Source organism: Watersipora subatra, chromosome 8 (assembly GCF_963576615.1).
Source record: "Watersipora subatra chromosome 8, tzWatSuba1.1, whole genome shotgun sequence".
Lineage (NCBI taxonomy): Eukaryota > Metazoa > Bryozoa > Gymnolaemata > Cheilostomatida > Watersiporidae > Watersipora > Watersipora subatra.
The window spans coordinates 59,179,979-59,195,818 of NC_088715.1; the positions used below are offsets into that span (position 1 = coordinate 59,179,979).

The window sequence follows — 15,840 nt, forward strand, 5'->3', positions numbered from 1 at the left end:
CTTTCGTCATATTTAGTTGATGCCACCATATATTTCCTTTGAATGAGTCGTGTTGCCTAATTCTTGTCTTGCCTTTCAAACAGTCTTAATAGGGTTACTTTATTTTAAGAGATAGCGGTTGCATATAATAATGGTTGCATATAATAATGGTTGCATATAATAATGGTTGCATATAGTAATGGTTGCATATAATAATGGTTGCATGTAATAATAGTTGCATATAATAATGGTTGCATGTAATAATAGTTGCATATAAAAATGGTTGCATTGTAATAATGGTTGCATATAATTATAATAGTTGCATATAATAATGGTTGCATATAATAATGGTTGCATATAATAATGGTTGCCTATAATAATGGTTGCCTATAATATTGGTTTCATATAATAATGGTTGCATGTAATAGTGGTTGCATACAATAATTATGGTTGCATGTAATAATGCAACCATTATTATATACGACCCTTATCATATGGAACCATTACTAAATGCAACCATTATTATATGCAACCAGTATTACATGCAACCGACAAGTGGTTACCATTATCATTAATAATGGTAACCACTAGGGCTAGATACCTACACTTGTTCAATCAAGCCTAGTGCAAAGTCTCACATGTGATTGCACTTGCTGTAAGCACTTGGTTAAATTCCTGGTAGGTGTAATTTGAAATTTCATGTATTAAATCAGGTTACCAAATTTCTGTCACAGGAAAAAGCTAATTGTTCATTAATAGAAGATATTTTATTCCAGAAAAATTAAAACAATTATTTTGTGTTCTTTCTCACTTCCATAGTTACTAGCATGCATGTTTACAACACCATTGATACTGAACTAATGACCTCCAATAACATATATTTAGGGAGCGCAAACACAAGCAATCACGTAGTTATACCCTACCGAAATCCTAACAACAGCATGTATGTTGCAGGGCTCCATGGGACACCTTGCAAGACAGCAAGACATGGTATTGGATGAAGAGTCCGAAAACCCTTGTATCTCTATGTTAGATTTTGATGCAAGGCTTATTAATGGAACAATAAAAAACCCTCTACACAATTCCAACAGCTTCCCAAGTTACTTTGTAACTAGAACACAGAGAAGTGTACCCAGTATGGAATACTGAGACCTAAGACCTCCTGGCAGCGTTTCCTGCCTAACTGTCGCTGACTTTGAAATACAACTAACTTACCTGATCATGCAGTATGCTCATTTAAATTAAAATGATGCTAAATCTTTGACCTAAATTAAGAATTAAAGACAATGCAGGAAAAAGGTTTAGCTGTCATATAGACATACAAACATAGATTAATACTGTATATATAATTTACTCAACTTCAAACCTCTCTTTGTCGTGCTTTTTACCCATTGTGTTAAAATAAAACAGACAGAGATTTTATTTCTTCACAGCTCAACATGCTTTGGCAAAATAATGAGCTAATATTTACATGTAAGAGAACTTCAATAGCTACATATATAGAGCCAAGTTCTGCCCTGCCTACCGGAGGAGGCAGCTTCCTTAGCTAATATTTTGCAAAATGCAGCGGATCTAAATATTTTGATTTACTAGTACCCTGACAGTCTATTGTGCCACGAGAGATTGTCCGTTGTAACAACTATGCATATAAGTATTATAAAAGGGCAGTGAGTAGTAGATTATTGCAGTTGGTAGTCAGTCCACTACACCGAATATTGTGAGTTCGTATCCTGGAAGATGCAATTATTTCTCTCAACCACCAACCTTGGCTCTGGGCAGATGGACACAGGTCTTATTACGGTAGACTAGTACCCTTGTCGGTCTTGTGTACTGTGAGAGATCGTAATGAGTAATCTGCATACACATAATCAATTCGTTAAGTGGCAAGTGACCGGGTGGTGCAGTGGATAGAGCGTCAGACAGTAAATCGGAGCACACAAATGAGGAAATTTTTTTCCTAACCCTCTTCGGATGGATGGACACTCCTCTTATTATAGTAAAGATTGCTGCTGCATATAAATTGCATTCATGATGCATTAAAGTCTAGATGAACAAAGCATTTAAAATTTTATAATCATGATAAATAAATATTATCTAATTCTACTAAAAGGGTAATTCTGAGAAGGAAAATGTTAGCTATATGTAAAACGATGGAAAAATCTAGACAGAAATGATGGGATGTTAGAATTTATGAATGTTTTATAGGTAATGAACTTATATGCACTAGATAAACAATAAATAAATATGGTTAAACATTGCTAAATAATACTGAAAAATATTCCGAGTTGGCATCGAGTGGCCAAGTAGACCTGAAGACAAAGCGGTAATGCAAATGTCTCAGCAAGTGACCTCATCTCTAGCAAATAAAAAAGTCATAATATGGATTACAAAATGGCCTAAGCTCTTCCCTGTTTCAGGAAACTAAGTGCCTCACACCACCGTTTGTCAGATGTACACGCAGTGCATAGGTTAGGACAAACTAGTTAGACTACTATAATCTCATTCTTGCAGTCCTTGCGCGCACACTTCTTGCTAGATCTTGTCTGACAGAAAATGGAAGACATTCTCGGAATATCATCGGTATGAGGAACCTCCAGCTCTATAGTGGGTATCAGCTGATCGGAAAGTACCTTTCAACAAGACAGCATTTTACATGTCACACGAAGAATTAAAAACAACAAACATAATCAAATGATACTGTACATATTTGATGTTGCAGGTAATGACACGCATAGACTATGTAGGCAACGAATGCCTGTAAACAACAAATGCAACATCAAACCATAAAATGCGACATTCTTCTAAAAACAGTCTAATCATAACATTATCTCGATTGGTTGACTCTGTGCGTGTAATCATTTGAAGGTCCCAGTTGACATGCCAACCAATGTCCATCTTTAATCAATTACGCTATAGCAATCGCACAGAAATGTGAGACAAAGATATTTCATCAAACAAGTATCCTAGCATATATATGCTAGGATACTGGTTTGATGAAATATTTTGGTCTCACATTTTGGCCATAACTGTTCGCTGTCATATGACAGCGAACAGTTACGGCCAAATTTCAATTGGCATAATTCAAGGTTGCAATGAGATGTTATACAAGTTAGAAACATCCCATAAATGAAAAGGACACAGAAAATTAAAAAAAGAATTATACTTATTAGCAATTATAAACAACCAATCAATCTCGTGAAGCAGAGTGCCGTATTCGAAACAATTGCAGTTTCCGGTTCATTTTTGCACAATCCTTTATAGAAATCATGAAGAATTATTCAACCAAACTAGAGTGCCATTATACAAACTGACTAGATACAAACCAGTTTTAACCAGTTACAAACTGGTTAAAACTGTTCATCCTCGAGTCACTTTGCTTCAGCAGCAGAAGCGCGTCTCAGTAGCGACTGACAACTAATGACTGCCAACATCGATGACTTTCAAAACTGAATTACTGCCAACACAGACAATGATAACGTGTACTACCTTTGACATGGACGACCGCTGACATAGACGACCGCTGACATGGACGATCGCTGACACGAACGACTGCTGACATGGACGAACTCTGACATGGACGACCGCCAACATGGATGACCGCTGGGCATCAACTACTACTGACATCGACAAATACTGTTGGATAATTGAGAGGCTACTCTCTCTCTACAACTAAGCACTTACATCATAAGCGGCAGACTCCGATGGACTAAGCACCTCAGGACTGTTCAAACTATGAGTTAATGAAAAAGTTGGATCTGACTGAAATATTGGACTAGATTGTGTGGGAAGGGAGTTGGCGAGACGGTTGGAGATCGCTAAAACATCATCGGACATCTGTAGAGTAGATCTATTGACCATGGAAGTCCTTGAGAGGCTGTCGGAGATTGGGCTATGCACACGCTCAAGGAGTCTGTAAATTGACAAATCAACAGTAAATATTTAATATTAGATATTTAATATTAGAACATGCGAATAATGATTCTATCATAAAGAAATGTGAAATCCAGTTAAAATGATTTGTAAGATGACAGCGTCGGATGTGAAAACAGCGAATAAACACACTGGAGAGCTGAAATGACTTTCTCAAAAAGACTGCAGAGGAGACATACTAAGTAATATCTTTTTATGAGTAAAAAGAGATAGGTTTATTTGCTATCTTAAATTTGGCTCCTAATTGAAAACATGACAGTTCAGCATGCTTGGTTAACTATACAAATGCTAGTTGGTCTATAGAAAAACACCATCAGACTGATCGCTGGCGTTGTTTTAGATATCAGGCAATTACTAAAATTCCCTGCAGTGATAGCGTAGGGAAACATCCTCATATGGCAATGCAATACCATCACGGAAACGGTCGTGTCGCTCTCATTCTGTTGTAATTCAGCGCCGCTGTTTGGAAGCGAAAGGCCTGTGTGATGCACCATCTGTGTCATGGAAACAGCTTTAGAGATTAACGTCGTCGCACTTGTGAGCGCATAGGTCTCATTTTCTGGTCGGTTCATATGCAAAATTCTTTGTTTTTGAGGCGCTCTAATTAATCTATTTTTACTTGAAAATGAAAATGGCAGAAGGGTGTATGGAGCTCTTCAAAAATTGAATCGTTTCTTGACTACTTGATTGAGCCTGACGCTTACGGAGACACGAAGCGTCCTAACTTAACGTCTACTAACTAAGCGTCCTAAGCAACTAACACTCTACTACAGGGCCGTATGGAAACATGATCTGCCTGTGAGCCAGCGTAGCGCTTGGACACTGGTGCACTCAGATGTCACGCTACACTATCACTGTATGGAAACTTAGTATATCTATAAAAACAACGCTGAGTCAGTTGTTGATCACAAACTGATCAAAAATCCTTCAGTTAGTGAACGCAAAGACGCTGAGAACCACAAATTTTTACTATAATAAGAGCCGTGTCGATCCATCTGAAGGCACGCTAAAAGCGTTAAGAAAAAAGATTGCACCGCATGAGAATCGAACTTAGATATTCAGGTCCACTCGATTTGAAGCCAAGAAAACTACCACTAAACCACACCTGCCGCTTTTTGGAATAATGATACACACACGTATAATAGTCATTATACATCATGATTATTTCTCACAGCGCATGAGACTGCAAGGGTGCTAGTAAACATAGTTTCAGCGTTTCAGTATTACAAAAACTTGCTGCAAATAATGCAGTAGATATGATTTATCAGCAAGTAAAACGCTAAAAAATAATTGATTATATAATTTTATAGCAACGATAAAGAATTTATTTAAGATAATTTAATTATTATTGAAGTCAGACATCTTTCATCTGATATTACTGTAGATATCAAGCAGGCAATTGGCAGAAAACAGAAGTAATGTATTTAGTACTTGCAGCAACAAAGTGCTGCAGCAGCAACAAAGTGCTGCAGCAGCAACAAAGTGCTGCAGCAGCAACATTCAGTATAAAATCAGCTAAACATTAAAATGTTATGTCAGCAGCATTCCTAGAATGGTATTTGATATAGAGCCGTGTGCGAAATGAACTGGTACCTTTTTAAAAAAGCTAAAATTCTCATTCACAACATTGTTACTCATTGCGAATAGAGTCTTTAATCAGAAGGATTAAGTCTTTAATCAGAAGGATTAAATACCTACGTTTGAACATTTGATTTCAAGCTCAATCGTTCCCCTATCCTATTTGTCAAATAATTCACAATCATTGTTCAGCTATTGATTCCAGTTCTGGCGCACTGCTTTATTAGAGATTATTTAACATGCACAAATAATTTAATGTTAACCAAATTAGCTTTTCATTGCCTTCCTTTCAAATATAAAACAAAGTTATTTGGGCGCAGCTCCGACAATGTTTAAATCTTAGTGAAGACTAAGAGGAGGACCTCAGGAGACTAACACAGTGCGTATTATTGATATTATTATTTATTACCTAAATAGTAATTATATAATTGTCACAAAATCGCTCGTAATTTTCAATATTTTTCACATTTATTATTCTAGAGGTAGAGGGTGCAGTTGTCCTACAGGGGCGAGAGAAATTGTCCAGATGGAAATTGTCTAGGTGGGAGTTGTCCTGATGGAAGTTGTCCTGGTCGGAGTTGCCCAGGTGGAAGTTGCCCGGATACGACTTTACGATATACTCATGACAATACTCATGAATTTAAAAACTTGAGGTATGACATTGACTGTCTGGAGTACATAGGGTAGTAACTTTTGATTAAACAATGTAACTCATTAAAATATAATAAGTCAACCTCATACAAAGGTAAATTATAATCTGCTTCTAAAAATGACCAGAAGAGAGTTGCTATAAAGAGATGCCATGTCTAGCTAGATAGTTATATATGGCCTAGAATATGACACTGTCCAACAAGTGCCTGATATATATTGCTAAAAAATGGACACAAGCATTTGAAGAATTGATGGAATTAATTCAAAATATGTCAAATTGCAATGATGAGACTGTCACTGCTTGGAAGAACTGTTACTGGTGGTGGAGAGGAAGTATGAACGATGTTTTAAAGACGTCCTTCAAAATAACCAGCCAGTTATAATGTCAACAACCTATGTAAAACCTCTGTTGGCGTCAAAAGATAATGAATATGACAAAAAGGTGCATGTGGCATTTCTATTTACGTAAAATATGCAAAGAAAATTAAGTTGTTATGAATAAGTTATCAGCCTAACTGGTTGGAAGAAAAAATACAGAAGTCAGTCACTTCTGCAAGAAATACAGTGGACACTCCTACGACATAAAAAATCCATTTATGTTTAGGTATTTTATGTTATATGAAAATAAAATAAATATTTACTTTGCAAAGATCTTTGCAAACTCCCCTTTGGTACTTGAAAAAAAATCTAAACAACCTTTTAATTTAATGAGTTTACAGTAGTTGCAGTATTATTGGTTTGTATCGACAACTTTTCTCTTTTTGCTCATCAGCTTTTACTTGAGGCCATAGTAAACTTACGGTAAGTTAAGTTCACAGCTTCACTGACCACTTAAATCGACTGTTCAATTTTTTCTATACAAAAAGATCTATACTGCAAAAAAAAGGTGTATGTTTAAAATGAAGTTAAACAAAACTATGTTTTTGCTAAAAGAGCGCCGTCTGTCTGTCCATCAGTCTGTACGACACCAGTTAAAGGTTAGAATAAAACACCATTTTCAACGCGACTCCAACTCCTGTTATTCACCTAGGTAGATCGACACAATAACGCCTGCAGTGATCGACTGCCTTTAAGTATTTCTAAATACCTGACTGGTCAGATACTTATCTGAGCTTTGTTAGCACACCTGATGATGGTTCATGACACACTAGACTATCAGAGTACTAGTATATATAATAGAGATAGCCTCGTTTTCTCTTACAAGTGCAGCAAGAGAGGCTAGCTAGGAGATTATGGCTATTCAAATTAAATTTGAGAACTTGCACTGACTTGGCACCTTACGTTATATGGAATGTTTTACGTAATACGATGCAAAACTTTACAAACATTCTTTTCAGTAACTAAACTTTTCGTAATAGGAGGTTTATGCTATAGGAGCGTCTACTGTATCCTTTTCTTCACTGAAAATGAAGAGACATGAAAGGAACTATCTAAAGTTACAAATATGCCTCTGGAAAATGAGTAAAAAATATCTACTGGTCACCGGAAGTATGCATTGAGTAAGTGTTGAGGCAGTTGTTTAACCATAAATATAGATTTATTCCCTACTAATAAAGATGATTTACACAAAATGACACAAAATTTTAGTAGATCTTATGAGAAAATATTGGTATTTTTCTATCATTTGCGATTGCTTTTAATATTTGAGGTGACCTGACGGCCAGGACGTTTCAAGAATAAAGTTGACAGAACTCGATCGAGGTAAAAACGCTCGATCCAATGAAAGTGCGATTATGACACCTATAGTTGCAAAGAGACCGACAGAATAGACAAGCGTAAGACTGCAACTTGATAATATCTATAGCAATGATATTAACGAGTGACATCATTTCACATGTATTTTTCTTAGCGTTATTAGAATACATTATTTATTAGAGCATTGTTAGAGTTCTATGACTAACAGGATGTAATCGAGGTGGTAACTGGGGACACTGCATGAATAAGCTCTTTTCTTCAAATTGAACACCGGCATAAGAAAGACAAGGCATGATATAGGTGTGAGTCTTCATCCATGTAGGCCTACAGTGCTTCTATGATATATACTGCTATCATACAACTGCACCAACCTCTCTGAGCAACCAAGTCATGTCATATTCCAATATTATCTCCACTAGTATCCTGGCAGTTTAGTACTCTGTGAGGGATCATAAGGAGTGCGGATAACTCGCAGAGAACACTCTAAAGCACTAGAAGGTGATCCCTTGGCGCAAGTGTTAGTGTCTGTCCACTAAGCGGGAAGATGGTGGTTCGAATCCAATTGAAAGCAATATTTTATCTCAATGGCTTCGGACAGGCGTACGGACAAACACAGCTGTTATAGTAAAGAATACCATGAGCAGTCGTTCGCTTAGCAACACTTCGATAAAATATACCATTAGCAGTTTTTCCGCTGACAATAAAAACCGGACTACCTTTGTGCAAGTTGGAGGTTGTTATTGATAGTTCGTCTCTCCTCCAGCATCTGCTGCAAGGCTGAGGTCGCCTCAGTATAGCGTTGGTTAAGGGAAAGGTTGACCTGGGTCAGCTCATCTGCCTGTACCCTGTAAGATATATGACAGTGATACGACACGCCGTATGATAAACGTTCACACCGAGGTAGTTAAGAAAATTATATGTACTCGCGTCCTGGTGGTCTGGTGTGCTTTGAAAGATCTTTTGGCGTAGTAAGCGACTGCACAATTATTCCACAAGTTGGTAGACTGACACCCTACCAACCTGCACCAATCTGTTGATTGGTGCAAGTTGGTAGGGTGTCAGTCTAACAAGCCAAAAGTTATGAGTTCACATCCCATTAAAAACAATCTTTTTTCCTTCTCTTCCAAACATGGTTTCAGACGGGTGGACATGGCCCTTATTAAAGCAAATACTGATGGATTCTAATTGCGTAGTATCTATATATAGAATGAACAGATCCGGTGAGAAATTAATTTGCCAATAGTACAGCAACGAATCAAAATAATGATTTGGTTATGACCAATCAAATCAAATGAAATATAGACGAAGCTGTTTTGATTTCGGCTACCATGAATAATCTCTAAAGCAATGTCTGTTGAAACTAAAACTTCATTTTGGTTGCTAGTTGGTCATTCCTTTGGACTAGAGCCTGATGCCATTTAATTACTAACTCTGAATGCCATCCGCAGTTAATGACATGAGGCAAACCTGAAATACCTAAGACCTGTTGTACACCAAAAAGTCCAACTTAACAAAAAAAAAGTCTGGTTTATTGTTAGCACTCATAATTGTAAATGGAGTTTATGAAAATTTCTGCCGATAAGTTGAAAGATCATGACTGTAGCCAGAGCAACCTTCATATGTTGAACTTTGACTGTATTCATTTGCTTTTTAGTTGGAAAATAAAAGTTTTGAAGTAAAAAAAACACAATTCAGGTGAACATTACATTTTGAGAGAAATACGTCTGAGGTCAGAACATTCAATTGGTATGTACACTCCAGCACAGAGCTAAAACAGACATTTTACTATTAAAGTAGTGAGGATTCCAATGGTGCCTAAATATTTGGAATTGTCTTCCTTGCCATGAGTTACCAGGATTTGTCATTTACGGTAATGATTTGAGTTAAGTCGAAATTGATAATAAGCTACAGTTTCAAGCCATGACACAACTCACAACAAATTTGGGACAATAAGCAAGTTAATAGCAACACTTTGTTAATCACCAATACTATAAACAACCCAAACTTAGGCTTGATCTTGAAGGCCAGGCTATTAAATGTTTGTGCAAAGATGTTCAAGTATAACAACTAAATGTAATATTGTAAATATACAGTAGTATAAAATAAACTGCTGGACTTTCTTGCAAAACTAGAATTTTTATTTACAACACCGGTACTCATTATATAATAGTCAAATGTTTATTTAGCTGTAGAAAAAAGTCATAGCAGAAAGGAGTTTGAGTGTTACGTAAACAGGAAGATTGTTCCTATAGTAGTGTACGATATGATATATACATGGATATGATTTGAAATAAGCGAATATAAATGTATGTGGTGTAACCATATCTGTACAGATTGTTATCTTCAACTATTAAAAAAATGAAACGTTCAGAATTTAGCCTACATAATCATTCAAAAACTAATTTTACCACTGTTTGGCTTATATATTTGAAATCAGGACAAATTGAGGATTAATTTAATATATAATTTACGGTTATTGACTAAATTCAATATGAGTAACAACGCTGTAAAAGTGAATTTTAGTCGGCAGTCTTTAGTGCCATTCACATGCCAGGGTTAATAAAACTAGGGAGTCAGACCTGCTTTACAAAAATTAAATGCTTCCAGGCAACACCATACTTTAGAAAGGAGTTGTAATCTTTAGATGAAGTTGCTGCAACCATGTCATTTTAATTGCTGCCATTTTTGCTTCTACAAGATTTCTCGACGTTCTATGGTATCACTCTATGGTATCACTCTATGGTATCACTGCTCCTAGCCATATCTAGTAATAGACGCTCTGTGGTATCACTGCTCCTAGCCATATCTAGTAATAGACACTCTATGGTATCACTCTATGGTATCACTCTATGGTATCACTCTATGGTATCACTCTATGGTATCACTCTATGGTATCACTCTATGGTATCACTGCTGCTAGCCATATCTGGTAATAATACTGACATGATGGAGACTTGGAGAACAGAAGCGATTGTGATTGAATGCCCTTCCTAACACCCTAATGGTCCTTGTGTTGACTCGAACTACAGATCTACCGCTTGTCAGTCAGCGCACTAACCACTGAACAATGGCTGCTCATTGGACAGTTTGTAGATATTTTCTCTTAACTCATGCAATGAATTCGTGCGCAACTAATGAATGGTGTTTGTATGACTTAAACCACTAACCTACCGATCATAAAGCAGTGTACTAACCACTGAATGAAGGCTGATTTTTGCACTCATTATTATACGGTATTTCTATTTAAAAATTTAATTTTTTAAATAAAAATGCATCTGATCATCTATATATTCATTTCTTTGTGGCAATAAAATAAGAATTCCTTGCTTAATTTTTAACAACAGACAAATGGCTGGTGGACTTTAGCAGAGAGGAGTTTCCAATGTTAGCAGATTGATTTGTTCATCTGCTAAATGCACTTGCCACTTTTTGGCTAAAGAAGGCATTATAATGCTCTTTAGTATGCATTGCACAAACAACAGCAAGCTCTGGTAACAAATCACTGTAAACAGGAATAGTTTTTACAGAAGTATTTAACAGACTATTTATAATGATCTCTATTCAATACTTTCACCTTCAGTATAAGTTTGTCTGACAATTTAACCAAAGCATTCACTGTAGGTCGCTATTTCAATATTTTAAAAATAAATAATATATTGGCACTGCCACTTTGGATTGCTTCTGATTTATCTCTCAGCCACTTTTGACAACAAGTTACATTTGTTATAAACATGGTTCAAATGTTCCTATTGGATATTGTGGAAGAGGTGTGATTCGTTAGGACATTGGAGTTCCACGAAAGAGTAAAAAAAATATTTACAAATCCGAAACTATAATAGTTTTCAACTCAATGATATGCTTACGACGCTGTTCAACCTGTTAGGGACAACTCAAAATGTAAAATCTAAAAAAATTCGGAAGCACGAGTTGAAATATTAAATTTCTAGCTATGACATTGTTGCGCCTCATGATGATCATCAGAATATCTATGCAAGTACAGTGTCACACTTGACAGCAATGCATTTCTAGGCCACGCATGGACCTGCATTCACAAAAGAAATTGTTACTCAAAACATACATACCTGCTAGCCATGTATTTGCTGCGCCACATATCTGCTTGAATTGAGATTCTGTCCAAATCTTCTACATCCTTGTAGATTTTTTGACTGTATGAGCCTACAGTTGCCGAGAGTTCAACTTTATCTCTGCAAACAACACGCCACCCGTAATAATTACGACAATACGAAGGAGCCAAACTAAGGTCACTCGGTGATAAGATGTAATACATCTAGCAAGAAACACTGCTGAAAGAAACACTTACTGAGCAAGCTTCTCCACTCGGTACTGGAGGTCATTCCCGACTGAGGCGACAAGCAACTTTTTCAGCTCTGAATTAACCTACAAAGTTAAGGTAAACAGTGATAAGTTGTAAATGTTTCGGTGACAAGCTGCTCGAGCAGAACTTGTGACAGCATTTGATAAACGGTAAGCTGATTTGTTAATTTACAATCAAATTGTTGATTGTAAAACTGTGAAAATTAGGAATCAGCTTGGTGTTTAAAATCTTTCCTAGGTGACTGCATCTTTTCTAGGTTATCTACAGCTTACGGCCTTTTTAAGTGTTCCTTTAATACCTTGTGCATGCAGTTTTATGGAATTAAAATCATAAAACAGCCATTGTCAAAATGACTGAGTACGAGAGCATTGTATAAGTCTAAACCATGGTTAGTATGGTTAATTTAGGGTTAATATTCTGCTCATAACACAGCGATTTAGCTAAAGCCAATGCTCTGAATATAAGTTGAAAGAAGCAGCTAGCTAAAGAAGCTTTGACCCAGTAAAAAGAACCAATCAGTATACTGGTGGATTTGGTGTTGCAATAGCCATGGGTTAGTCTCTAACCAGTTTTACTAAACATAGTTTGAGAACTCCTTGTTTAATCTTTAATAAATTCATGCTGACAAAAAGGTCCATTTCAACATAATCGTAAAAACAATTTGCGCGCTGAAGGACCAACCACATCGAGAAAAATATAATGGCAGAGCCAATGATAAAGTTAATAAATGTAAGCAATTCGACCTGGAAGTCTACATGCATCTAAGAGCATGAACTAGTACTAGTAGCATCTCAAATGCAAACTCTGCCTTTATACATAGAAAACTGAGCAGAGGTTAATAATAGGATAGAGCACCTTTAACTGGTTGCTCAGATCATGCTGAAGCTTGGTGACAAGCTTCCCTGAAGCCACAAGATCTTCCTCTAAACGAACACGATCAGTGTCCGATTCTCCGCTTTCTACTCCAGAACCACTCAGCGCTTCGTCTTTGTCTTCTGAGCTGTTAGTGAAGGATGATATGATTGGTCCAACTACATTCACGGGTCTAGACTTGGCTTTTCCCTCTGTGAGATATATTACAGCCGTGAATGGTTCATGTTTTTCTAACTAACGAAATAAAAACTCGAACAGTAAGTATCCTAACAAATACTTTAATGTTTCTCTTAACTCAAAAAGCGTTTGAAATAGACCTTTTGATTGAGGTAACAATCAATATTGCGACAAATAAACCAAGACTCACCAAATAAAACCAAGGAGCAAAATTGCTAATTCAAACAATGCCAAATGTCACCCAAAAGAGCATAAAAAGGCTGTTAGACAATCGCAGTTGCGTTCCTTGTACCTACTTCTTTTGGTCTTCGATTTTAATCGTTTCCGTCGTAACTGGGAATATGTTGGACTATCTGGCCTCCGAGCTGTACTCTGCACAGATCCAACATCACTGTCAAACTCACTGAGCAATACGCTGCCAGTTCGGCTAGAGATATGTGATCGAGGACCTGAACTCGAGGCATAGGCCTACAAAAAATCAATACCTTTTTTATGAGATCGAATAAGATAGAAAATATGATCTAAGCCAATAATCTATTATGTGCGATGTCAGCAAATGCACAAAAGGAGTTTCATGAAAAACAGGCTAACACTATTATATCGAATGTTTATATCTCAACAAAACAGTAGCCAACAGTTTGCTTATTAATATTACAGTCACCATTAAAAACCGCAAATGCTAGTCTACAAGCTAAATAAAAACACATTAAATGAACTAGCAAATGAAAAGAATTACGAAGCCGATAAATTATTGAAAACATTCACCTTTGTTGGTTCTTTAGGTATGTACTTTGGCATTACTTGACTCATGGGAACTGAATGATTTCTTTTGTCAAGAAATATGCTTTCTCTGACCATCTCAATATGAGCAGGATAAATTCTGCATGAGCCATTGGGTATGCTTGGGCTCACAGACATTATTGTTTCATTTGTCTAAATTCACATAAAAAAACTTCAATCTTTCAACCGAGCTTGCACTTACTGACCTAGACTATGATATATTATTGATGTGATAATAATGAATTTTAGATTTTTTTTCAACGATATTCAAACACTGAAGCTTTGTACTTTAAAATATATGATAGGTTTTGCTAGCTACGGCATCATAATATTTGAACCACTTGGCAAAATGCATAGATGCCAACCATGGTCACACTAGTCCCTAGAAAAATATAATGCTAATGCATATAAGGCACATAATTTTCAAAAGCCTAAAATGATCTTACTTGGCTTTATTCCATCATCAATAAATAAATGTCCTAAGAAATGTCTCTTGACATTTCTGTCTTCTCCTCAATATAAGTATAGTTTTGCCCTTGATAATATTACCCCAAGTGATGTCTCTAGCTTGTGTTTATTAAATTTGCGCTCATTAGTAGTCTTTATTTGGGTATTCTCTTTCTCTCCCCCCTGGGAGAAATAAAAACAGATGCCACAGCACTGTGCAAAAGCTAGATCAAAGTACCAAAATAACGGCAACATAATAAAACATGGTGCAACTAACATAAATTTCTCATGGCCTCTATATTACTAACCAAAATTATGTTTGAGCTAGGAGTACAGTAGGTGATTGAATGCGTGAATTTAAAAAAAAATATGCTTTGAGTTCATGAAATAAAATGTTGTCCAAATTTTTTTGCACATATTTGCTACAGTCAAGGTCTGTTCTTGCCCATCAAGACTATCCTATTACACTTATTAAAACTGTCTCACAATCTAAATGTGTTCTAGTTAGCAGACTGAAATTTGTAAATTACAGCTTTTAGTATTGGATTTTAATGAGATATATTTCATTGAGTCTTTCATTGTCTGATTTACATGGGCACCAAATAAAAACTATCTTCTAGATATGTGAACGAGGTGAAAGGTTTTATCTGAAACTTATTAAAGCTGTGAAAAAAATTAATTGTTTACATAAAAGTTGCGGTGGACTTCGAAACGTTGAACTTGAGTTGTCAGACTTTTGATCAATATGCAATCTTACACAATTGAACCTGCAAAGGCTGACTAACAAGTTATAGGTCTGTATAAATTGCATCGTCCACAACAAAAAGTTTGTAAAAAACTTAACACTTAAAAGAGATCAATTCTGTACTTAAAGAACAAAAGTGGTCTAATAACCAATCCTTGTAAACTTCTGCTGTTTCTTTAATAGGCTGATATAACATGTTGCTTACCATTACACAAAAGGTGTAATGAGTTAATAATGAGCCAATCTCTAATCAATTTTATTAACTGGTGTTTTAAATCGGAAGCTTTGAGGTTATGGGTTAGTTTGGAATCTGATACAGTATCAAACACCTTACTAATGTTTAATGCAAGCACATTTGCTTTAGTGGTAATATTATAATAAATAGTCACTACAATAACTATAGACATTGAAAAGACTGAAGTTGCTGTTTTGATATTTTGTTAAAAATTTTAATCATTTACCACAAATACGGAAAACAATTTACCTGTAGATAAAAAGCTATGTAAATCAAATGTTCAGAAGCAACAAATAGTGTGAGCAGGAGTGTACCATTTGTTAAAATTATTCCTCACATATTCTATATTTTTAAATAACGTTATTTTAGTAAACTAAAAATTGATACTAAAGTTCAAGTAGAAAAAATCTCAAC

The 15,840-nt window shown here is 35.9% G+C and overlaps 1 protein-coding gene across 1 annotated transcript; it reads right to left on the reverse strand.

Annotated features, from left to right (window-relative positions):
* Window positions 1-2,038: 2,038 nt before the first annotated feature.
* Window positions 2,039-14,147, reverse strand: LOC137401815 (uncharacterized). The gene is made up of 8 exons (XM_068088292.1): window positions 13,985-14,147; window positions 13,516-13,687; window positions 13,025-13,233; window positions 12,155-12,231; window positions 11,916-12,038; window positions 8,550-8,678; window positions 3,661-3,889; window positions 2,039-2,609 (listed from the first exon to the last, which is right to left on the reverse strand). The coding sequence occupies exons 1-8, from the start codon at window positions 14,135-14,137 to the stop codon at window positions 2,463-2,465; spliced, it is 1,239 nt and encodes a 412-aa protein (XP_067944393.1). The 5' UTR covers window positions 14,138-14,147; the 3' UTR covers window positions 2,039-2,462.
* Window positions 14,148-15,840: the final 1,693 nt, after the last annotated feature.

Bases quoted from the DNA above. Each gene is read 5' to 3' on its own strand.
- LOC137401815 (XM_068088292.1), bottom strand. From the start codon at position 14,137: ATGTCTGTGAGCCCAAGCATACCCAATGGCTCATGCAGAATTTATCCT. The intron at 13,234-13,515 runs GTAGGTACAAGG...TATATCTCACAG, and splicing joins AAAATCGAAGACCAAAAGAA to AGGGAAAAGCCAAGTCTAGA. The intron at 12,039-12,154 runs GTAAGTGTTTCT...TGTTGTTTGCAG, and splicing joins CGAGTGGAGAAGCTTGCTCA to AGATAAAGTTGAACTCTCGG.